Genomic DNA, 25,364 nt, shown 5'->3' with positions numbered 1-25,364 from the left:
TACACTCTATGCCAGTCCAAACACCTGTTTATTGCTAATATAATGCTGATATAACATTGGTATAACGCTATTTGTGAGCACACCTTCTAATGTTTAGACATCCCTGTTCCTCTTGGTAGGCCGTCATTGTAAATAAGAATTAGTTCTTAATTCCTAATAATATATATGTTTTTATTGAGTGCATATATCAGACACCATCTTTTGGAGATCTACCGCAGTGATAGAGAGTACTGCACTTTGAGAACTGAGAGAGGGAGGAAGAGAGAATCCAGAGTAGATTCTGTAATCCTGTGTTTTTTCAGTAGGATTAAAATCCTGCTCAGATTTGCTGTGGATGGAGTTGGGGCTGACTGGGAATAGGGAGGGGGTGGGGCTTACTGGGAAGAGGGAGGGAGGGATATGGGTGGTGAAGGGGGGCGGAGTGGATTAGGGACTGCAGATCATATCCTCTTAATCTACAGCTGTGTGAGAGGGGGAGGGGCATTGAGAGCGAAGGGGAGGGGCTTACAGGAGGACCACCTAATTGTGTAGCATGTAGATGGAATGAACATGTCCCCTAGACACAGATCTAAGATCAGTTTGTGTCAGTATCAGTCACCTGTAGAAAGGGAGAGGTGTTTCGAAGGGCAACCGAAAGAGTCCAGAAAAATGTTAATGATTGCATGTGAACTCAAACAAACCCTCAACAGCAGGAGGGGATTTGGTGTAAGGAGGGGCAAGGAGGGCGTGTGTTTGTTTGTGTGTGTGTGTGTGTGTGTGTGTGTGTGTGTGTGTGTGTGTGTGTGTGTGTGTGTGTGTGTGTGTGTGTGTGTGTGTGTGTGTGTGTGTGTGTGTGTGTGTGTGTGGTGGGGGTGAGGTATTAAAGGGAGTGTTGAGGGAGGGGATTGAGAACAACTGAATCTGTGTCCACATCTGTGTGAGCAAGCTATCTGCCTCCATCTCTCTCGATCTCTCTCTGTCCTTAGTGTCTCTCTCCTCTTTATTTCATTCTAGTTCTATTTCTTTCATCTTCTATCTCTGTTTTTCATCTTTTATCTCTGTTTTTCATCTCCTATCTCTGTTTTTCATCTCCTATCTCTGGTTTTCATCTATCTCTGTTAAATTTATTTTCTATCGTTTCTCTCAGTCTTTCTCTCTTTCTCAGTCCTTAATCTCTTCTGCTTCTTTCTCCCTCCCTCCTTTCCTTTTCTTTGAGGGTAGAGACTGTTGATCATTGTGTAGTAGACTGAAGGGTAGAGACTGTTGATCATTGTGTCGTAGACTGAAGGGTAGAGACTGTTGATCATTGTGTAGTAGACTGAAGGGTAGAGACTGTTGATCATTGTGTAGTAGACTGAAGGGTAGAGACTGTTGATCATTGTGTCGTAGACTGAAGGGTAGAGACTGTTGATCATTGTGTAGTAGACTGAAGGGTAGAGACTGTTGATCATTGTGTCGTAGACTGAAGGGTAGAGACTGTTGATCATTGTGTAGTAGACTGAAGGGTAGAGACTGTTGATCATTGTGTAGTAGACTGAAGGGTAGAGACTGTTGATCATTGTGTAGTAGACTGAAGGGTAGAGACTGTTGATCATTGTGTAGTAGACTGAAGGGTAGAGACTGTTGATCATTGTGTAGTAGACTGAAGGTAGAGACTGTTGATCATTGTGTAGTAGACTGAAGGGTAGAGACTGTTGATCATTGTGTAGTAGACTGAAGGGTAGAGACTGTTGATCATTGTGTAGTAGACTGAAGGGTAGAGACTGTTGATCATTGTGTAGTAGACTGAAGGGTAGAGACTGTTGATCATTGTGTAGTAGACTGAAGGGTAGAGACTGTTGATCATTGTGTAGTAGACTGAAGGGTAGAGACTGTTGATCATTGTGTAGTAGACTGAAGGTAGAGACTGTTGATCATTGTGTAGTAGACTGAAGGGTAGAGACTGTTGATCATTGTGTAGTAGACTGAAGGGTAGAGGCTGTTGATCATTGTGTAGTAAGTAGACTGAAGGTAGAGACTGTTGATCATTGTGTAGTAGACTGAAGGTTAAGGGCAGAGGAGACAGTTTTAGACCAACTATCATTTAGTGGTGGTGGTTGACTTGTGGTTAGGTTAGCATAGCTGTGGTCGAGGAGCGGTCGGAGAGCGTTCATGGTCCTGGCTATGGAGGATGCCTGTCCCAACGGGGTGGAGGTAGCGGTGGATTCCCCTCCGGATGCAGCCGGGACGGGAGAGCAAGGCGAGACAGGAGATGGGTCGGCTGGGGAGGGGGCGGCTGCTGAGCCCACAGAGGGAGCCGACACATCAGCAGGTGAGATTCTCAGTTGCAGATATTGATACTGTGGAAGAATGTTGTTACCAGATAGATATAGTTTAGCTGTGAGGGGTGATATATGTGGTTGCCAGATAGCTATAGTTTAGCTGTGAGGGGGGATATATGTGGTTGCCAGAAAGATATAGTTTAGCTGTGAGGGGATATATGTGGTTGCCAGATAGATATAGTTTAGCTGTGAGGGGGGATATATGTGGTTGCCAGAAAGATATAGTTTAGCTGTGAGGGGGGATATATGTGGTTGCCAGATAGATATAGTTGAGCTGTGAGGGGGATATATGTGGTTGCCAGATAGATATAGTTTAGTTGTGAGGGGGGATATATGTGGTTGCCAGAAAGATATAGTTTAGCTGTGGAAGATATATGTGGTTGCCAGATAGATATAGTTTAGCTATGAGGGGTGATATTTGTGGTTGCCAGATAGATATAGTTTAGCTGTGAGGGGTGATATTTGTGGTTGCCAGATAGATATAGTTTAGCTGTGAGGGGTGATATATGTGGTTGCCAGATAGATATAGTTTAGCTGTGAGGGGTGATATATGTGGTTGCCAGATAGATATAGTTGAGCTGTGAGGGGGATATATGTGGTTGCCAGATAGATATAGTTTAGCTGTGAGGGGGGATATATGTGGTTGCCAGAAAGATATAGTTTAGCTGTGAGGGGGGATATATGTGGTTGCCAGATAGATATAGTTTAGCTGTGAGGGGTGATATTTGTGGTTGCCAGATAGATATAGTTTAGCTGTGAGAGGTGATATTTGTGGTTGCCAGATAGATATAGTTTAGCTGTGAGGGTGATATATGTGGTTGCCAGATAGATATAGGTAAGCTGTGAGGGGTGATATTTGTGGTTGCCAGATAGATATAGTTTAGCTGTGAGGGGGGATATATGTGGTTGCCAGATAGATATAGTTTAGCTGTGAGGGTGATATATGTGGTTGCCAGATAGATATAGGTTAGCTGTGAGGGGTGATATTTGTGGTTGCCAGATAGACATAGTTTACCTGTGAGAGGTGATATTTGTGGTTGCCAGATAGATATAGTTTAGCTGTGAGGGTGATATATGTGGTTGCCAGATAGATATAGGTAAGCTGTGAGGGGTGATATTTGTGGTTGCCAGATAGATATAGTTTAGCTGTGAGGGGTGATATATGTGGTTGCCAGATAGATATACTTTAGCTGTGAGGGTGATATTTGTGGTTGCCAGATAGATATAGTTGAGCTGTGAGGGGTGATATTTGTGGTTGCCAGATAGATATAATTGAGCTGTGAGGGGTGATATTTGTGGTTGCCAGATAGACATAGTTTACCTGTGAGGGGTGATATTTGTGGTTGCCAGATAGATATAGTTTAGCTGTGAGGGGTGATATTTGTGGTTGCCAGATAGATATAGTTTAGCTGTGAGGGTGATATATGTGGTTGCCAGATAGATATAGGTAAGCTGTGAGGGGTGATATTTGTGGTTGCCAGATAGACATAGTTTACCTGTGAGGGGTGATATTTGTGGTTGCCAGATAGATATAGTTTAGCTGTGAGGGGTGATATTTGTGGTTGCCAGATAGATATAGTTTAGCTGTGAGGGTGATATTTGTGGTTGCCAGATAGATATAGTTTAGCTGTGAGGGTGATATATGTGGTTGCCAGATAGATATAGGTTAGCTGTGAGGGGTGATATTTGTGGTTGCCAGATAGATATAGTTTAGCTGTGAGGGTGATATATGTGGTTGCCAGATAGATATAGGTAAGCTGTGAGGGGTGATATTTGTGGTTGCCAGATAGATATAGTTTAGCTGTGAGGGGGGATATATGTGGTTGCCAGATAGATATAGTTTAGCTGTGAGGGTGATATATGTGGTTGCCAGATAGATATAGTTTAGCTGTGAGGGGTGATATTTGTGGTTGCCAGATAGATATAGTTTAGCTGTGAGGGTGATATTTGTGGTTGCCAGATAGATATAGTTTAGCTGTGAGGGTGATATATGTGGTTGCCAGATAGATATAGTTTAGCTGTGAGGGGTGATATTTGTGGTTGCCAGATAGATATAGTTTAGCTGTGAGGGGTGATATATGTGGTTGCCAGATAGATATAGTTTAGCTGTGAGGGTGATATTTGTGGTTGCCAGATAGATATAGTTTAGCTGTGAGGGGTGATATTTGTGGTTGCCAGATAGATATAGTTTAGCTGTGAGGGGTGATATTTGTGGTTGCCAGATAGACATAGTTTACCTGTGAGGGGTGATATTTGTGGTTGCCAGATAGATATAGTTTAGCTGTGAGGGGTGATATTTGTGGTTGCCAGATAGATATAGTTTAGCTGTGAGGGTGATATATGTGGTTGCCAGATAGATATAGGTAAACTGTGAGGGGTGATATTTGTGGTTGCCAGATAGATATAGTTTAGCTGTGAGGGGGATATATGTGGTTGCCAGATATATATAGTTTAGCTGTGAGGGGGGATATATGTGGTTGCCAGATAGATATAGTTTAGCTGTGAGGGGTGATATATGTGGTTGCCAGATAGATATACTTTAGCTATGAGGGTGATATATGTGGTTGCCAGATAGATATAGGTTAGCTGTGAGGGGTGATATTTGTGGTTGCCAGATAGATATAGTTTAGCTGTGAGGGGGGATATATGTGGTTGCCAGATATATATAGTTTAGCTGTGAGGGGTGATATTTGTGGTTGCCAGATAGATATAGTTTAGCTGTGAGGGGTGATATTTGTGGTTGCCAGATAGATATAGTTGAGCTGTGAGGGGTGATAATTTGTGGTTGCCAGATAGATATAGTTTAGCTGTGAGGGTGATATTTGTGGTTGCCAGATAGATATAGTTTAGCTGTGAGGGGTGATATTTGTGGTTGCCAGATAGATATAGTTTAGCTGTGAGGGTGATATATGTGGTTGCCAGATAGATATAGTTTAGCTGTGAGGGGTGATATTTGTGGTTGCCAGATAGATATAGTTTAGCTATGAGGGGTGATAATTTGTGTTTGCCAGATAGATAAGTTTAGCTGTGAGGGGTGATATTTGTGGTTGCCAGATAGATATAGTTTAGCTGTGAGGGGTGATATTTGTGGTTGCCAGATAGATATAATTGAGCTGTGAGGGGTGATATTTGTGGTTGCCAGATAGACATCGTTTACCTGTGAGGGGTGATATTTGTGGTTGCCAGATAGATATAGTTTAGCTGTGAGGGTGATATATGTGGTTGCCAGATAGACATCGTTTACCTGTGAGGGGTTATATTTGTGGTTGCCAGATAGATATAGTTTAGCTATGAGGGGTGATATTTGTGGTTGCCAGATATATATAGTTTAGCTATGAGGGGTGATATTTGTGGTTGCCAGATATATATAGTTTAGCTGTGAGGGGTGATATTTGTGGTTGCCAGATAGATATAGTTTAGCTGTGAGGGGTGATATTTGTGGTTGCCAGATAGATATAGTTTAGCTGTGAGGGGTGATATTTGTGGTTGCCAGATAGATATAGTTTAGCTATGAGGGGTGATATTTGTGGTTGCCAGATAGATATAGTTTAGCTGTGAGGGGGGATATATGTGGTTGCCAGATAGATATAGTTTAGCTGTGAGGGGTGATATATGTGGTTGCCAGATAGATATACTTTAGCTGTGAGGGTGATATATGTGGTTGCCAGATAGATATAGGTTAGCTGTGAGGGGTGATATTTGTGGTTGCCAGATAGATATAGGTAAGCTGTGAGGGGTGATATTTGTGGTTGCCAGATAGATATAGTTTAGCTATGAGGGGTGATATTTGTGGTTGCCAGATAGATATAGTTTAGCTATGAGGGGTGATAATTTGTGGTTGCCAGATAGATAAGTTTAGCTGTGAGGGGTGATATTTGTGGTTGCCAGATAGATATAGTTTAGCTGTGAGGGGTGATATTTGTGGTTGCCAGATAGATATAATTGAGCTGTGAGGGGTGATATTTGTGGTTGCCAGATAGACATTGTTTACCTGTGAGGGGTGATATTTGTGGTTGCCAGATAGATATAGTTTAGCTGTGAGGGTGATATATGTGGTTGCCAGATAGATATAGGTTAGCTGTGAGGGGTGATATTTGTGGTTGCCAGATAGATATAGTTTAGCTATGAGGGGTGATATTTGTGGTTGCCAGATAGATATAGTTTAGCTATGAGGGGTGATATTTGTGGTTGCCAGATAGATATAGTTTAACTGTGAGGGGTGATATTTGTGGTTGCCAGATAGATATAGTTTAGCTATGAGGGGTGATAATTTGTGGTTGCCAGATAGATATAGTTTAGCTGTGAGGGGTGATATTTGTGGTTGCCAGATAGATATAGTTTAGCTATGAGGGGTGATATTTGTGGTTGCCAGATATATATAGTTTAGCTGTGAGGGGGGATATATGTGGTTGCCAGATAGATATAGTTTAGCTGTGAGGGGTGATATATGTGGTTGCCAGATAGATATACTTTAGCTGTGAGGGTGATATATGTGGTTGCCAGATAGATATAGGTTAGCTGTGAGGGGTGATATTTGTGGTTGCCAGATAGATATAGGTAAGCTGTGAGGGGTGATATTTGTGGTTGCCAGATAGATATAGTTTAGCTGTGAGGGGGGATATATGTGGTTGCCAGATATATATAGTTTAGCTGTGAGGGGTGATATTTGTGGTTGCCAGATAGATATAGTTTAGCTATGAGGGGTGATATTTGTGGTTGCCAGATAGATATAGTTTAGCTATGAGGGGTGATAATTTGTGGTTGCCAGATAGATAAGTTTAGCTGTGAGGGGTGATATTTATGGTTGCCAGATAGATATAGTTGAGCTGTGAGGGGTGATATTTGTGGTTGCCAGATAGATATAATTGAGCTGTGAGGGGTGATATTTGTGGTTGCCAGATAGACATAGTTTACCTGTGAGGGGTGATATTTGTGGTTGCCAGATAGATATAGTTTAGCTGTGAGAGTGATATATGTGGTTGCCAGATAGATATAGGTTAGCTGTGAGGGTGATATTTGTGGTTGCCAGATAGATATAGTTTAGCTATGAGGGGTGATATTTGTGGTTGCCAGGTAGATATAGTTTAGCTATGAGGGGTGATATTTGTGGTTGCCAGATAGATATAGTTTAGCTATGAGGGGTGATATTTGTGGTTGCCAGATAGATATAGTTTAGCTGTGAGGGGTGATATTTGTGGTTGCCAGATAGATATAGTTTAGCTATGAGGGGTGATAATTTGTGTTTGCCAGATAGATAAGTTTAGCAACCATCAGGGGTGATATTTGGGTTGCCAGATAGATATAGTTTAGTTTATCATTTGTGGTTGCCAGATAGATATAATTGAGCTGTGAGGGGTGATTTTGTGGTTGCCAGATAGACAACTTTACCTGTGAGGGGTGATATTTGTGGTTGCCAGATAGATATAGTTTAAAAGGGTGATATCCTGTCTTTAACATCTTTAGTTGAGGGGTTATGGTGGCATCAGATAGATATAGTTTTGCTATGAGGGGTGATATTTGTGGTTGCCAGATATATATAGTTTAGCTATGAGGGGTGATATTTGTGGTTGCCAGATATATATAGTTTAGCTGTGAGGGGTGATATTTGTGGTTGCCAGCCATTCATTACCCTCCAGGGGAAAGATACTTTTGAACTATTTCTACTCCAAAGGTGTTTACAGTTGTCCCCTTATTAAAATGACACGACTTACACAAGGCCTGTAACATAAATACATAAAAATATATTTTTTGTGTGTGTACATGTGAGTGTGTGTGTGTGTATGATTTCCAGGCAACACTGTAGTCTTGTCACTTTCTTAGTTAAATTTTGTACCCGCAAACACCTCTCCGGTGATCACCTAGTGATTATGACCCTGACTCACCATGGTGTGTGCCTTCCAGTGTGTGTTGGATGTGCCGTGTCTCAGACTGGCCAATGTAAAATATTAAATGGGCACACACAGTCACTGGACAGATGCAGATGAAAACACTGTTATGGACAGACGAATCTAAGTTTGAGGTGTTCGGATCACAAAGAAAAACATTTGTGAGACGCAGAAAAAATGAAAAGATGCTGGAGGAGTGATGACGCCATCTGTCAAGCATGGTGGAGGCAATGTGATGGTCTGGGGGTGCTTGGTGGTGGTAAAGTGGGAGATTTGTACAGGGTAAAAGGGATCTTGAAGAATGAAGGCTATCGCGTTTTACGCCTTGCCATACCCTGTGGACGGCACTTAATTGGAGCCAATTTCTTCCTATAACAGGACAATGACCCAAATTACAGCTCCAAACTATGCAATAACTATTTAGGGAAGAAGCAGTCAGTGGGTATTCTGTCTATAATGGAGTGACCAGCACAGTCATCGGATCTCAACCCTATTGAGCTGTTGTGGGAGCAGCTTGACCGTATGGTACGTAGGAAAATCAAGCCAATCCAACTTGTGTGAGATGCTTCAGGAACCATGGGGTGAAATCTCTTCAGATTACCTCAACAAATTGACAACTAGGATGCCAAAGGTCTGCAAGGCTGTAATTGCTGCAAATGGAGGATTCTTTGACAAAAGCAAAGTTTGAAGGATACAATTATTATTTCAATTAAAAATCATTATTTATAACCTTGTCAACGTCTTGACTGTATTTCTTAATCATTTTGCAACTCATTTCATGTATGTTTTCATGGAAAACAAGGACATTTCTAAGTGACCCCAAACTTTTGAACGATAGTGTACAGTTAGGACTCGGCGTTGCGGCGTGCGTAAGAACAGCCCTTAGCCGTGGTATATTGGCCATATATCACACCTCCTCCATATATCACACCTCCTCCTCATTCTACTACAGGACCGTAGTGTGGGAAACCAGAGAGAGACCTGCAGAAGGAGAGTGGAGGAGAAACTGTGAAGAGAACTAGATTCTTGCAGAGGACTTCATTGTCTTCATGGCTTTACATATTTATTCTCAGGCACACAAACACGCGCACGCGCACACACACACAAATACATACACACAAACACGCACACACATACACACACAACTCCACAGTGCTGTAAGTGTATTACAGGAGCTTACCGGGGCTTTGAGACCCTAGGTTTAACGTCTTAGCTCTCTGATACCTGGATAGTCCACACCTCTCTCCTTGTCAGGACAGGAGAGGACACACAGGGTCAGAGAAGTCTTCCTCTCAGGACCAGACTCAAATGGAATTCTTTGAGATAATTGGAAAGACGATATAATCGTATCAAACCACTATTTTCTGTCTAGTGGACTTCTGGATGGAAGTTGTTTTCCACTGAGGAACATTTCCAGGACTGATGGACAAGCTTCAGCTTGAAAACCAAACGACCAAAAAAAAAACTACAGAAGAACTGATTTGTAGGCTTGTCTAATTTTTGACGTTGTTTTTTGTCTGACTGGAGTACAGTTTGGATTTGAATTATTTTATTTTTTATTGCTGTGACCTATCAACTGCAGTGAAAAGGACTGGTCTATTGAACTACATTGAGAGGAGTGAATGAACTACAGGCATGGCCGCAGGTTGCACAGACTTCTACTGTATTCTATTGGCATGGGAATTCTAAGTAGAATTTGAATGTGGTTGTGTGTTTTGGCTGAACTGTGCTAAAGCAGTATGAGTGGCTACAGACAGGGCAGGTGTCACTAAGGCAGTATGAGAGGGTACAGACAGGGCAGGTGTCACTAAGGCAGTATGAGAGGTTACAGACAGGGCAGGTGTCACTAAGGCAGTATGAGTGGGTACAGACAGGGCAGGTGTCACTAAGGCAGTATGAGAGGGTACAGACAGGGCAGGTGTCACTAAGGCAGTATGAGTGGGTACAGACAGGGCAGGTGTCACTAAGGCAGTATGAGAGGGTACAGACAGGGAAGGTGTCACTAAGGCAGTATGAGAGGGTACAGACAGGGCAGGTGTCACTAAGGCAGTATGAGAGGGTACAGACAGGGCAGGTGTCACTAAGGCAGTATGAGAGGGTACAGACAGGGCAGGTGTCACTAAGGCAGTATGAGAGGCTACAGACAGGGAAGGTGTCACTAAGGCAGTATGAGAGGCTACAGACAGGGCAGGTGTCACTAAGGCAGTATGAGAGGGTACAGACAGGGCAGGTGTCACTAAGGCAGTATGAGAGGGTACAGACAGGGCAGGTGTCACTAAGGCAGTATGAGAGGCTACAGACAGGGCAGGTGTCACTAAGGCAGTATGAGAGGGTACAGACAGGGCAGGTGTCACTAAGGCAGTATGAGAGGCTACAGACAGGGCAGGTGTCACTAAGGCAGTATGAGAGGGTACAGACAGGGCAGGTGTCACTAAGGCAGTATGACAGGGTACAGACAGGGCAGGTGTCACTAAGGCAGTATGAGAGGGTACAGACAGGGCAGGTGTCACTAAGGCAGTATGAGAGGGTACAGACAGGGCAGGTGTCACTAAGGCAGTATGAGAGGGTACAGACAGGGCAGGTGTCACTAAGGCAGTATGAGAGGGTACAGACAGGGCAGGTGTCACTAAGGCAGTATGAGTGGCTACAGACAGGGCAGGTGTCACTAAGGCAGTATGAGAGGGTACAGACAGGGAAGGTGTCACTAAGGCAGTATGAGAGGCTACAGACAGGGCAGGTGTCACTAAGGCAGTATGAGAGGGTACAGACAGGGCAGGTGTCACTAAGGCAGTATGAGAGGGTACAGACAGGGCAGGTGTCACTAAGGCAGTATGAGAGGCTACAGACAGGGCAGGTGTCACTAAGGCAGTATGAGAGGGTACAGACAGGGCAGGTGTCACTAAGGCAGTATGAGAGGCTACAGACAGGGCAGGTGTCACTAAGGCAGTATGAGAGGGTACAGACAGGGCAGGTGTCACTAAGGCAGTATGACAGGGTACAGACAGGGCAGGTGTCACTAAGGCAGTATGAGAGGGTACAGACAGGGCAGGTGTCACTAGTATGACAGGCAGGGCAGGTACTGAGTAGGGGCTACAGACAGGGCAGGTGTCACTAAGGCAGTATGAGAGGGTACAGATAGGGCAGGTGTCACTAAGGCAGTATGAGAGGGTACAGACAGGGCAGGTGTCACTAAGGCAGTATGACAGGGTGTCACTAAGGCAGTACAGACAGGGCAGGTGTCACTAAGGCAGTATGAGAGGTTACAGACAGGGCAGGTGTCACTAAGGCAGTATGAGAGGGTACAGACAGGGCAGGTGTCACTAAGGCAGTATGAGAGGCTACAGACAGGGCAGGTGTCACTAAGGCAGTATGACAGGGTACAGACAGGGCAGGTGTCACTAAGGCAGTATGACAGGGTACAGACAGGGCAGGTGTCACTAAGGCAGTATGAGAGGCTACAGACAGGGCAGGTGTCACTAAGGCAGTATGACAGGGTACAGACAGGGCAGGTGTCACTAAGGCAGTATGAGAGGGTACAGACAGGGCAGGTGTCACTAAGACAGTATGAGAGGGTACAGACAGGGCAGGTGTCACTAAGGCAGTATGAGAGGGTACAGATAGGGCAGGTGTCACTAAGGCAGTATGACAGGGTACAGACAGGGCAGGTGTCACTAAGGCAGTATGACAGGGTACAGACAGGGCAGGTGTCACTAAGGCAGTATGAGAGGGTACAGACAGGGCAGGTGTCACTAAGGCAGTATGACAGGGTACAGACAGGGCAGGTGTCACTAAGGCAGTATGAGAGGGTACAGACAGGGCAGGTGTCACTAAGGCAGTATGAGAGGGTACAGACAGGGCAGGTGTCACTAAGGCAGTATGACAGGGTACAGACAGGGCAGGTGTCACTAAGGCAGTATGAGAGGGTACAGACAGAGCAGGTGTCACTAAGGCAGTATGAGAGGGTACAGACAGGGCAGGTGTCACTAAGGCAGTATGACAGGGTACAGACAGGGCAGGTGTCACTAAGGCAGTATGACAGGGTACAGACAGGGCAGGTGTCACTAAGGCAGTATGACAGGGTACAGACAGGGCAGGTGTCACTAAGGCAGTATGAGAGGGTACAGATAGGGCAGGTGTCACTAAGGCAGTATGAGAGGGTACAGACAGGGCAGGTGTCACTAAGGCAGTATGAGAGGGTACAGACAGGGCAGGTGTCACTAAGGCAGTATGACAGGGTACAGACAGGGCAGGTGTCACTAAGGCAGTATGACAGGGTACAGACAGGGCAGGTGTCACTAAGGCAGTATGACAGGGTACAGACAGGGCAGGTGTCACTAAGGCAGTATGACAGGGTACAGACAGGGCAGGTGTCACTAAGGCAGTATGACAGGGTACAGACAGGGCAGGTGTCACTAAGGCAGTATGAGAGGGTACAGATAGGGCAGGTGTCACTAAGGCAGTATGAGAGGGTACAGATAGGGCAGGTGTCACTAAGGCAGTATGAGAGGGTACAGACAGGGCAGGTGTCACTAAGGCAGTATGACAGGGTACAGACAGGGCAGGTGTCACTAAGGCAGTATGACAGGGTACAGACAGGGCAGGTGTCACTAAGGCAGTATGACAGGGTACAGACAGGGCAGGTGTCACTAAGGCAGTATGACAGGGTACAGACAGGGCAGGTGTCACTAAGGCAGTATGAGAGGGTACAGACAGGGCAGGTGTCACTAAGGCAGTATGAGAGGGTACAGACAGGGCAGGTGTCACTAAGGCAGTATGAGAGGGTACAGACAGGGCAGGTGTCACTAAGGCAGTATGACAGGGTACAGACAGGGCAGGTGTCACTAAGGCAGTATGACAGGGTACAGACAGGGCAGGTGTCACTAAGGCAGTATGAGAGGGTACAGACAGGGCAGGTGTCACTAAGGCAGTATGAGAGGGTACAGATAGGGCAGGTGTCACTAAGGCAGTATGAGAGGGTACAGACAGGGCAGGTGTCACTAAGGCAGTATGACAGGGTACAGACAGGGCAGGTGTCACTAAGGCAGTATGACAGGGTACAGACAGGGCAGGTGTCACTAAGGCAGTATGACAGGGTACAGACAGGGCAGGTGTCACTAAGGCAGTATGACAGGGTACAGACAGGGCAGGTGTCACTAAGGCAGTATGACAGGGTACAGACAGGGCAGGTGTCACTAAGGCAGTATGACAGGGTACAGACAGGGCAGGTGTCACTAAGGCAGTATGACAGGGTACAGACAGGGCAGGTGTCACTAAGGCAGTATGACAGGGTACAGACAGGGCAGGTGTCACTAAGGCAGTATGACAGGGTACAGACAGGGCAGGTGTCACTAAGGCAGTATGACAGGGTAAAGACAGGGCAGGTGTCACTAAGGCAGTATGACAGGGTACAGACAGGGCAGGTGTCACTAAGGCAGTATGACAGGGTACAGACAGGGCAGGTGTCACTAAGGCAGTATGACAGGGTACAGACAGGGCAGGTGTCACTAAGGCAGTATGACAGGGTACAGACAGGGCAGGTGTCACTAAGGCAGTATGACAGGGTACAGACAGGGCAGGTGTCACTAAGGCAGTATGAGAGGGTACAGACAGGGCAGGTGTCACTAAGGCAGTATGAGAGGCTACAGACAGGGCAGGTGTCACTAAGGCAGTATGACAGGGTACAGACAGGGCAGGTGTCACTAAGGCAGTATGACAGGGTACAGACAGGGCAGGTGTCACTAAGGCAGTATGAGAGGGTACAGACAGGGCAGGTGTCACTAAGGCAGTATGACAGGGTACAGACAGGGCAGGTGTCACTAAGGCAGTATGACAGGGTACAGACAGGGCAGGTGTCACTAAGGCAGTATGACAGGGTACAGACAGGGCAGGTGTCACTAAGGCAGTATGACAGGGTACAGACAGGGCAGGTGTCACTAAGGCAGTATGACAGGGTACAGACAGGGCAGGTGTCACTAAGGCAGTATGACAGGGTACAGACAGGGCAGGTGTCACTAAGGCAGTATGACAGGGTACAGACAGGGCAGGTGTCACTAAGGCAGTATGACAGGGTACAGACAGGGCAGGTGTCACTAAGGCAGTATGACAGGGTACAGACAGGGCAGGTGTCACTAAGGCAGTATGAGAGGCTACAGACAGGGCAGGTGTCACTAAGGCAGTATGACAGGGTACAGACAGGGCAGGTGTCACTAAGGCAGTATGACAGGCTACAGACAGGGCAGGTGTCACTAAGGCAGTATGACAGGGTACAGACAGGGCAGGTGTCACTAAGGCAGTATGACAGGGTACAGACAGGGCAGGTGTCACTAAGGCAGTATGACAGGGTACAGACAGGGCAGGTGTCACTAAGGCAGTATGACAGGGTACAGACAGGGCAGGTGTCACTAAGGCAGTATGACAGGGTACAGACAGGGCAGGTGTCACTAAGGCAGTATGACAGGGTACAGACAGGGCAGGTGTCACTAAGGCAGTATGAGAGGGTACAGACAGGGCAGGTGTCACTAAGGCAGTATGACAGGGTACAGACAGGGCAGGTGTCACTAAGGCAGTATGACAGGGTACAGACAGGGCAGGTGTCACTAAGGCAGTATGACAGGGTACAGACAGGGCAGGTGTCACTAAGGCAGTATGAGAGGGTACAGACAGGGCAGGTGTCACTAAGACAGTATGACAGGGTACAGACAGGGCAGGTGTCACTAAGGCAGTATGACAGGGTACAGACAGGGCAGGTGTCACTAAGGCAGTATGAGAGGGTACAGACAGGGCAGGTGTCACTAAGGCAGTATGACAGGGTACAGACAGGGCAGGTGTCACTAAGGCAGTATGACAGGGTACAGACAGGGCAGGTGTCACTAAGGCAGTATGAGAGGCTACAGACAGGGCAGGTGTCACTAAGGCAGTATGAGAGGGTACAGACAGGGCAGGTGTCACTAAGGCAGTATGAGAGGCTACAGACAGGGCAGGTGTCACTAAGGCAGTATGACAGAGACAGGGAAGGTGTCACTACAGACAGGGCAGGTGTCACTAAGGCAGTATGACAGGGTACAGACAGGGCAGGTGTCACTAAGGCAGTATGACAGGGTACAGACAGGGCAGGTGTCACTAAGGCAGTATGAGAGGCTACAGACAGGGCAGGTGTCACTAAGGCAGTATGAGAGGCTACAGACAGGGCAGGTGTCACTAAGGCAGTATGACAGGGTACAGACAGGGCAGGTGTCACTAAGGCAGTATGAGGCAGTATGACAGGGTACAGACAGGGCAGGTGTCACTAAGGCCTACGCTTTCACTTGCTCTATTTATTGTTGTTGTGTGTGTCTTACTCTGTATGTGTGTGACTCCCCATCCCTCCCCTCTCCTCCTTCTTCCCCTTCCCCCTGTCTCCCCATCTCTCTCCTCCCTTCCCCCTCTCCCACCTTCCCCCTCCCTTCTCTCCCATCCCTCTCTCCTCCCCCTTCCCCCATCTGTCTCCCCATCTCTCTCCCTCTCTCCCCCTCTCCTTCCCCCCCTTCCCCCTCTCCCCATCCCTCCCCCCTCCCCCTGTCTCCCCATCTTCCTTCCCCTGTCTCCCCATCTCTCTCCCCTCCCCCCTCTCTCCCATCCCTCCCCCTCTCCCCCCTTCCTTCCCCCTCCCCCCATCGCTCCCCCCTCCCATCTCCCCCACAGCGATGCAGCAGGTGTTGAACAACCTGGGGGAGCTGCCTACCTCCACGGGGGCCAAAGACATCGACCTCATCTTCCTCAGAGGCATCATGGAGAGTCCCATTGTACGGTCACTCATCAAGGTAGCAGACACACATAGGGGAGAACACACTGAGACTGACTCACACACTGACAGGCCACAGGCTGACAGGTCACAGGCTGGCAGGTCACAGGCTGACAGGCAGGCAGGTCACACATGCACTACACACACACACGCTCACTCTAAGCTAGGGGGTCAAACTCATGCCATGGAAGGACAAGTGTCTGCAGATTTGAGTTTTTCCTTAATTAGTGATCTTAATTCATAAATCAAGTAGACAGGCTGACAGGCAGCTCCCCGCTAAGGTACTAATGTATCACCATGCTAATACGCAACACAACCCTGATGGTTGCCCTGATGATCACAATGACACAAGTCACACATGCACTACACACACACACGCGCACACACACACACACACACACACACACGCTCACTCTAAGCTGGGGGGGTCAAACTCATGCCATGGAAGGACAAGTGTCTGCAGATTTGAGTTTTTTCCTTAATTAGTGATCTTAATTCATAAATCAAGTAGAAGGGAGGAGTGAAGAACCCCAGACTCACCCCTCTGTGGGTTGAGATTGACACGGGCTGTAACCCATGATCTGACATATTCACACGGGTGGGTTAGTCACTGCTACATCTGACATATTCACACGGGTGGGTTAGTCACTGCTACATCTGACATATTCACACGGGTGGGTTAGTCACTGCTACATCTGACATATTCACACGGGTGGGTTAGTCACTGCTACATCTGACATATTCACACGGGTGGGTTAGTCACTGCTACATCTGACATATTCACACGGGTGGGTTAGTCACTGCTACATCTGACATATTCACACGGGTGGGTTAGTCACTGACTACATCTGACATATTCACACGGGTGGGTTAGTCACTGCTACATCTGACATATTCACACACATGGGTGGGTTAGTCACTGCTACATCTGACATATTCACACGGGTGGGTTAGTCACTGCTACATCTGACATATTCACACGGGTGGGTTAGTCACTGCTACATCTGACATATTCACACGGGTGGGTTAGTCACTGCACTGTTACATCTGACATATTCACACGGGTGGGTTAGTCACTGCTACATCTGACATATTCACACGGGTGGGTTAGTCACTGCTACATCTGACATATTCACACGGGTGGGTTAGTCACTGCTACATCTGACATATTCACATGGGTGGGTTAGTCACTGCTACATCTGACATATTCACATGGGTGGGTTAGTCACTGCTACATCTGACATATTCACACGGGTGGGTTAGTCACTGCTACATCTGACATATTCACACGGGTGGGTTAGTCACTGCTACATCTGACATATTCACACGGGTGGGTTAGTCACTGCTACATCTGACATATTCACACGGGTGGTTTAGTCACTGCTACATCTGACATATTCACACGGGTGGTTTAGTCACTGCTACATCTGACATATTCACACGGGTGGGTTAGTCACTGCTACATCTGACATATTCACACGGGTGGGTTAGTCACTGCTACATCTGACATATTCACACGGGTGGGTTAGTCACTGCTACATCTGACATATTCACACGGGTGGGTTAGTCACTGCTACATCTGACATATTCACATGGGTGGGTTAGTCACTGCTACATCTGACATATTCACACGGGTGGGTTAGTCACTGCTACATCTGACATATTCACACGGGTGGGTTAGTCACTGCTACATCTGACATATTCACACGGGTGGGTTAGTCACTGCTACATCTGACATATTCACACGGGTGGGTTAGTCACTGCTAGACAGGATGATGCTTTCCAATCCCAGGCAGCCAAGGGCCTGTTGGTGATTGTCACAGCCTGGGCAGGGGGATGAGGGTCATAGGGCTGCCTGTGTGAGGTGCCCCTGGAGTTCTCTGTTCGTCACAGACTGACCCCCCTGGTGACAGATACTCCTGCCCCCAAATAGTCGGCTGTCCAAGTGGGGGGGACTTTCTCACCAGAATACCACCACAGAACCCTCACTCAACAACACAACTTACTGACCAACCACATCAATGGTTAGAACACTATCTATCAACCAGTGAACCACTTCCTCTCATGTCTATATGACCCCTATAACCTTTAGCCTCTGATCCCCGCAGGCCCACGAGCGATTGGAGGACGTGAGGCTGGAGGCGGTGCAGGACAACAACGTGGAGCTGGTCACAGACATCCTGGGCGACATCACCGCCCTCAGCGTCCGCGACGACAGAGCAGCGGAACTCTCCCGAATCCTCCAGGAGCCCCACTTCCAGGTGAGGAACCCAGTCACTAAAGTTAAAGGTTGTAGTTGATGCTAATTCTTGTGAATCTGAAAGCATTGGCTACATTCTTTGAAAAAAGGGTTCCAAAAAGGTTATTTGACTGTCCCCATAGGAGAGCTCTTTAGGGGAAAGGGTTTTACCTGGAACCAAAAGGGTTCTCATATGGGGACAATTTAGGATTTAGGATTGGGCAAAAGATGAGCAGAAAATGTTATGTTGTTATTCAATGTTGATGGTTCTATATCGGTACAGCAACACTTCTATACTGTACATGTACATGCATCTCAACTCTTGTTATGAAAGGGGAAATGGTTTAGGATCAAACCCCTCCCTTGGAATACTGACCTCTATCCATCGACCTGTCAGAGGACTTAGAGGGATTTTAAGAGTGTGAACCAATAGGATTGATATATTTGAGAATGGAATATCTCTGCACCAATCAGAAGCATGCATGCTGTCAGCTCAGAGATAAGACCTTGATATGAGAGAGAAAGACAGAAGAGAGAGAGAGAGAGACAGAGAGAGAGAGAGAGAGACAGAGAGAGAGAGATACAGAGAGAGAGAGACAGAGAGAGAGAGAGAGAGAGAGAGAGACTCCCCTTTAAACTAGGCTGTGTTTCTCCCCTTTAAACTAGGCTGTGTTTCTCTCCCCTTTAAACTAGGCTGTTTCTCCCCTTTAAACTAGGTTGTTTCTCCCCTTTAAACTAGGTTGTTTCTCCCTTTAAACTAGGCTGTTTCTCCCCTTTAAACTAGGTTGTTTCTCCCCTTTAAACTAGGCTGTTTCTCTCCCCTTTAAACTAGACTGTGTTTCTCCCCTTTAAAATAGGCTGTGTTGCTCTCCCCTTTAAACTAGGCTGTTTCTCCCCTTTAAACTAGGCTGTGTTTCTCTCCCCTTTAAACTAGGCTGTGTTTCTCCCCTTTAAACTATGCTGTGTTTCTCTCCCCTTTAAACTAGGCTGTGTTTCTCCCCTTTAAACTAGGCTGTGTTTCTCCCCTTTAAACTAGGCTGTGTTTCTCTCCCCTTTAAACTAGGCTGTTTCTCCCCTTTAAACTAGGTTGTTTCTGCCCTTTAAACTAGGTTGTTTCTCCCCTTTAAACTAGGCTGTTTCTCCCCTTTAAACTAGGTTGTTTCTCCCCTTTCAAACTAGATTGTTTCTCCCCTTTAAACTAGGCTGTTTCTCCCCTTTAAACTAGGCGGTTTCTCCCCTTTAAACTAGGTTGTTTCACCCCTTTAAACTAGGTTGTTTCTCCCCTTTAAACTAGGCTGTTTCTCCCCTTTAAACTAGGTTGTTTCTCCCCTTTAAACTAGGTTGTTTCTCCCCTTTAAACTAGGCTGTTTCTCTCCCCTTTAAACTAGACTGTGTTTCTCCCCTTTAAAATAGGCTGTGTTGCTCTCCCCTTTAAACTGGGCTGTTTCTCCCCTTTAAACTAGGCTGTGTTTCTCTCCCCTTTAAACTAGGCTGTGTTTCTCCCCTTTAAACTATGCTGTGTTCTAGTGTTTCTCCCCTTTAAACTCCCCTTTAAACTAGGCTGTGTATCTCCCCTTTAAACTAGGCAGTGTTTCTCTCCCCTTTAAACTAGGCTGTGTTTCTCTCCCCTTTAAACTAGGCTGTTTCTCCCCTTTAAACTAGGTTGTTTCTGCCCTTTAAACTAGGTTGTTTCTCCCCTTTAAACTAGGTTGTTTCTCCCCTTTAAACTAGGTTGTTTCTCCCCTTTAAACTAGGTTGTTTCTCCCCTTTAAACTAGGCTGTTTCTCCCCTTTAAACTAGGCTGTTTCTCCCCTTTAAACTAGGCTGTTTCTCCCCTTTAAACTAGGTTGTTTCTCCCCTTTAAACTAGGCTGTTTCTCCCCTTTAAACTAGGCTGTGTTTCTCCCCTTTAAACTAGGTTGTTTCTCCCCTTTAAACTAGGCTGTTTCTCCCCTTTAAACTAGGTTGTTTCTGCCCTTTAAACTAGGTTGTTTCTCCCCTTTAAACTAGGCTGTTTCTCCCCTTTAAACTAGGCTGTTTCTCCCCTTTAAACTAGGTTGTTTCTCCCCTTTAAACTAGGCTGTTTCTCCCCTTTAAACTAGGCTGTTTCTCCCCTTTAAACTAGGCTGTTTCTCCCCTTTAAACTAGGTTGTTTCTCCCCTTTAAACTAGGTTGTTTCTCCCCTTTAAACTAGGCTGTTTCTCCCCTTTAAACTCTGTAGTCTCTTTTAAACTAGGCTGTTTCTCCCCTTTAAACTAGGCTGTGTTTCTCCCCTTTAAACTAGGCTGTTTCTCCCCTTTAAACTAGGTTGTTTCTCCCCTTTAAACTAGGCTGTTTCTCCCCTTTAAACTAGGCTGTTTCTCCCCTTTAAACTAGGTTGTTTCTCCCCTTAAACTAGGTTGTTTCTGCCCTTTAAACTAGGTTGTTTCTCCCCTTTAAACTAGGTTGTTTCTCCCCTTTAAACTAGGTTGTTTCTCCCCTTTAAACTAGGTTGTTTCTCCCCTTTAAACTAGGCTGTTTCTCCCCTTTAAACTAGGCTGTTTCTCCCCTTTAAACTAGGCTGTTTCTCCCCTTTAAACTAGGTTGTTTCTCCCCTTTAAACTAGGCTGTTTCTCCCCTTTAAACTAGGCTGTTTCTCCCCTTTAAACTAGGCTGTGTTTCTCCCCTTTAAACTAGGCTGTGTTTCTCCCCTTTAAACTAGGCTGTGTATCTCCCCTTTAAACTAGGCTGTGTTTCTCCCCTTTAAACTAGGCTGTGTTTCTCCCCTTTAAACTAGGCTGTGTTTCTCTCCCCTTTAAACTAGGCTGTGTTTCTCTCCCCTTTAAACTAGGTAGTGTTTCTCTCCCCTTTAAACTAGGCAGTGTTTCTCTCCCCTTTAAACTAGGCAGTGTTTCTCTCCCCTTTAAACTAGGCAGTGTTTCTCTCCCCTTTAAACTAGGCAGTGTTTCTCTCCCCTTTAAACTAGGCTGTGTTTCTCCCCTTTAAACTAGGCAGTGTTTCTCTCCCCTTTAAACTAGGCAGTGTTTCTCTCCCCTTTAAACTAGGCAGTGTTTCTCTCCCCTTTAAACTAGGCAGTGTTTCTCCCCTTTAAACTAGGCTGTTTCTCCCCTTTAAACTAGGCTGTGTTTCTCCCCTTTGTCAGCCCTTACACACACACCCCCTGCCAGCTTCTCCAATGAGGGAAGAGAACTGCGAAGGAGTGAGGGAGGGTTTGGGGTTAAAGATAAATGGTTCCATCCCTGTAATTGTATGTGGGACATTTATTTTGGTGGAGCCTAATATATATTTTTACTTCAGAAAGGGACTGGTGTTCATGATTTAAAACACAAATTCCAATTTGCAGCTCAAGACAACGAACACAATTTATAACCTCAATGTTTTTCTTCCCTCCCATCTTCCCTTCTCCTTCTACCTGTCTTCCTCATCCCCTCTCTCTCTCTCTCTCTCTCTCTCTTGCTCTTACTCTCTCTCTCAGTCCCTCCTGGAGGCCCACGACATGGTAGCCTCTAAGTGCTATGAGGCTGTGCCCCCAGCAGAGCTGTCCAATGAGGCGCTGGTGAACAGTGCTCTGATGCAGGCCGACGCTGTACGCATGATCGGCATCCGGAAGAAGGCTGGAGAACCACTGGTGAGAGGGAGACAGAGGGAGTCAGAAGGAGTCAGAGGGAGACCGAGGGAGACCGAGGGAGTCAGAGGGAGTCAGAGGGAGACCAAGGGAGTCAGAGGGAGACAGAGGGAGACCGAGGGAGACCGAGGGAGTCAGAGGGAGTCAGAGGGAGACCAAGGGAGTCAGAGGGAGACAGAGGGCGACAGAGGGAGTCAGAGGGAGACACAGGGAGTCAGAGGGAGACAGAGGGAGACAGAGGGAGTCAGAGGGAGACACAGGGAGACCGAGGGAGTCAGAGGGATACAGAGGGAGTCAGAGGGAGACACAGGGAGTCAGAGGGAGACAGAGGGAGACCGAGGGGGAGTGTGTATGTGCACATATTGGGTTGTTTGTGCGTGTGAGTGGGAGCATGTTTGTGTGTGTTTCTGCATCTCTGTCATATGATTTCATTGACCTTCCGTTCCTTCCCTCTCTCAGGGAGTGACGTTCAGAGTGGAGAAGGAGGAGCTGGTCATCGCTAGGATCCTCCATGGAGGAATGATTGACAGGCAGGGTCTGCTACACGTGGGTGACATCATAAAGGAAGTGAATGGGCGGGACGTAGGGAACAACCCCACTGAGCTGCAGGAGATGCTGAAGGACTGCAGCGGAGGAATCACTCTGAAGATACTGCCTAGTTATAGAGATGCACCTGCCCCACCACAGGTACGCAAACATCTCTCTCTCTCTCTCTCTCTCTCTCTCTCTCTCTCTCTCTCTCTCTCTCTCTCTCTCTCTCTCTCTCTCTCTCTCTCTCTCTCTCTCTCTCTCTCTCTCTCTGTCTTTCTCTCTGTCTTTCTCTCTGTCTCTCTCTGTCTCTGTCTCTGTCTCTCTGTAACCCCCCTGCTGCTGCTGCAGATGTTGTGTGGTGGTGGGGAGGGGCTGCTGGTAGTCTTGGGGCAGTCTCTGGAATCTGGAATCAGCCTCGAATCTTCTTGAGTATGACACTACAAGCTTGGCACAACTGTATTTGGGGGGTTTCTCCCATTCTTCTCTGCAGACCCTCTCAAGCTCTGTCAGGTTGTATGGGGATCGTCCCTACACAGCTATTTTCAGGTCTCTCCAGAGATGTTTGATAGGGTTCAAGTCCAGGCTCTGGCTGGGCCACTAAAGGACATTCAGAGACTTGTCCCGAAGCTACTCCTGCGTTGTCTTGGCTGTGTGCTTAGGGTCGTTGTTCTGTTGGAAGGTGCAGGAGGAGCAGGTTTTCATCAAGGATCCCTCTGTACTTTCCTCCGCTCATCTTTCCCTCGATCCTGATTAGTCTCCCAGTCTCTGCCACTGAAAGACATCCCCACAGCATGATGCTGCCACCACCATGCTTCATCGTAGGGATGGTGCCAGGTTTCCTCCAGACATGACGCTTGGCATTCAGGCCAAAGATTTCAATCTTGGTTTCATCAGACCAGAGAATCTTGTTTCTCGTGGTCTGAGAGTCCTTAAGGTGCCTTTTGTAAACTCCAAGCGGGCTGTCATGTGCCTTTTACTGAGGAGTGGCTTCCATCTGGCCACTTTACCATAAAGCCCTGATTGTTGGAGTGCTGCAGAGATGGTTGTCCTTCTGGAAGGTTCTCCCATCTCCGCAGAGGAACTCTGGAGCTCTGTCAGAGTGGCCATTGGGTTCTTGGTCACTTCGGCCCTTCTCTCCTGATTGGTCAGTTTGACTGGGCGGACAGCTCTCGGAAGAGTCGTTTTGGTTCCAAACTTCTTTCATTTAAGAATGATGGAGGCCACTGTGTTCTTTGGGACCTTCAATGCTGCATAAATGTTTTGGTACCCTTCCCCAGATCTGTGGCTCGACAGAATCCTGTCTCTGAGCTCTACGGACAATTCCTTCAATTCTTGGCTTAGTGTTTGCTCTGACATGCCCTGCCAACTGTGGGACCTTATATAGACAGGTGTGTGCCTTTCCAAATCATGTCCAATGAATTGAATTTACAACAGTTGGACTCCAATCAAGTTGTAGAAACATCTCAAGGCTGATCAATGGAAAAAGGATGCACCTGAGCTCAATTTCGAGTCTCATAGCAAAGGGTCTGAATGCTTTATGTAAATAAGGTATTTCTGTCTTTTAAGTTTGAATACATGTGTAAAAAAAATATCTAAAAACCTGTTTTCACTTTGACATTATGGGGTATTGTGTGTAGATTGATGAAGGAAAAAATCATTTGTCCCCCTTAAGTCACCATAGCAACAACAAAGCCACTACTTCTTCCTTAAAATAGTCAGAATTCATCTCAAATAAATCAAGTAATCTAATACATTGTACAGTTTTTGCCGAGGAGGTCTTAGTCAAGCAGTTTTACAGCTAACTAGTTTGGTGCAGTAGTTAAAACATGTGCATGAAAACTAGTCTGTGTGCACTGCAGACAGTATTGGGTCAGCTGCTGCTGACTGCACTCATGACTGATTTCTGGTATAGGTATACAGGTAAACAACTTCATGATAAGCACCGTCAAACTATTGTAAATCTATTGTACATCATGCACAAGTTACACACTGTTTATCAGTGCCCCAAATCACTCGCTAGCTAAAGTTCCATCTATGTGTTTGTCAATGAAGCTAGCTAACTGGCACATTGAGCCAGCAGGCTACGTTAGCTAAATCAGCTTCTCAAGTCACTGTGTGCTTCTGTGCCGTTTTGTTTCACAACTTTATCTATTACAATCCCAAGTTAGTGGGCAAGTGGGCATGATGGGAATCCAAACCCAACCCTCATGTAGCTCCCACTGGGTACACACTGGTTGAATCAACGTTGTTTCCACCTTGTGGAATAGGCGTTGAATTGATGTCTGTACCCAGTGGGCTAAGTCTTGACTACCTCAATTACACAAATCTCACACAACTCAGTTTTGGAATATACCGACTTTGGAATGTACTGATCCAAATATTCTTACACCTTTTAGTAAGTTTTGGCACTGGAATAAATGTTTCTGACTAATATCAATGCCACATTGGCCATTTTCAACCTGAGAAGTATTGTTTTACGTTCAGTTGCCCTTTAATTCTGGTTTAAACCAAAACTTCAGTCTAATCTCTAACATTTCAAAATGCAAATCATTACACCAACATTATCTACCTAGCTGTTGCAAATAGAGACACTCAGATTGACTTCATATAGTTTTAGGTTGTTTGTAGAAGCACCATTGATTACCATCATACCTCCCTTTTCTCAGGTGTACGTGCAACCACACTTTGACTACGATCCAGCCAATGACCATCTGATCCCGTGTCGAGAGGCGGGGATTGGCTTCAAGAGGGGGGACCTCCTTCAGATTGTCAACAGAGAGGACCCCAACTGGTGGCAGGTGATGATGATGACGTGTTTCAAGAGGACATTCTCCTCCACTAGATTTTATACATCCACACCACACATTTACAGACCACATCCTCAAAAACAACAACTAACTGTTTTTATGTACTGGTTTTTAATGTTGTCTACTGGTGGTTCACTGTACTCTGCTGGTTTGTACTGGTCTCTACTGGTTTTGAATGTGTTGTTTTACAGGGTCAGT

General features: G+C 46.4%; 1 protein-coding gene across 29 annotated transcripts in view; it reads left to right on the top strand.

Annotated features, from left to right (window-relative positions):
* Positions 1-25,364, top strand: part of LOC118397636 (protein PALS2-like) — a 57,421-nt gene that overhangs the window by 25,535 nt on the left and 6,522 nt on the right. Inside the window, exons 1-9 of one of the 29 annotated variants that reach the window (XM_052469820.1) lie at positions 900-1,627; positions 1,663-1,878; positions 1,914-1,950; positions 1,990-2,290; positions 15,866-15,984; positions 18,074-18,226; positions 21,679-21,831; positions 22,288-22,515; positions 25,026-25,157. In XM_052469820.1, coding sequence (XP_052325780.1) covers positions 2,131-2,290; positions 15,866-15,984; positions 18,074-18,226; positions 21,679-21,831; positions 22,288-22,515; positions 25,026-25,157 — 945 coding nt within the window. In that variant the 5' untranslated portion in view covers positions 900-1,627; positions 1,663-1,878; positions 1,914-1,950; positions 1,990-2,130. Of the gene's footprint in view, positions 1-898; positions 2,291-9,447; positions 9,831-15,865; positions 15,985-18,073; positions 18,227-21,678; positions 21,832-22,287; positions 22,516-25,025; positions 25,158-25,364 lie in introns of those variants that run through there. The other 28 variants (XM_052469838.1, XM_052469836.1, XM_052469831.1 and 25 more) reach the window with 28 other exon arrangements.

The sequence above is a fragment of the Oncorhynchus keta genome, chromosome 19 (assembly GCF_023373465.1).
Source record: "Oncorhynchus keta strain PuntledgeMale-10-30-2019 chromosome 19, Oket_V2, whole genome shotgun sequence".
NCBI lineage: Eukaryota > Metazoa > Chordata > Actinopteri > Salmoniformes > Salmonidae > Oncorhynchus > Oncorhynchus keta.
The sequence above is the reverse complement of the archived record's forward strand: the minus strand, read 5'-3'. Positions and strand labels throughout refer to the sequence as shown.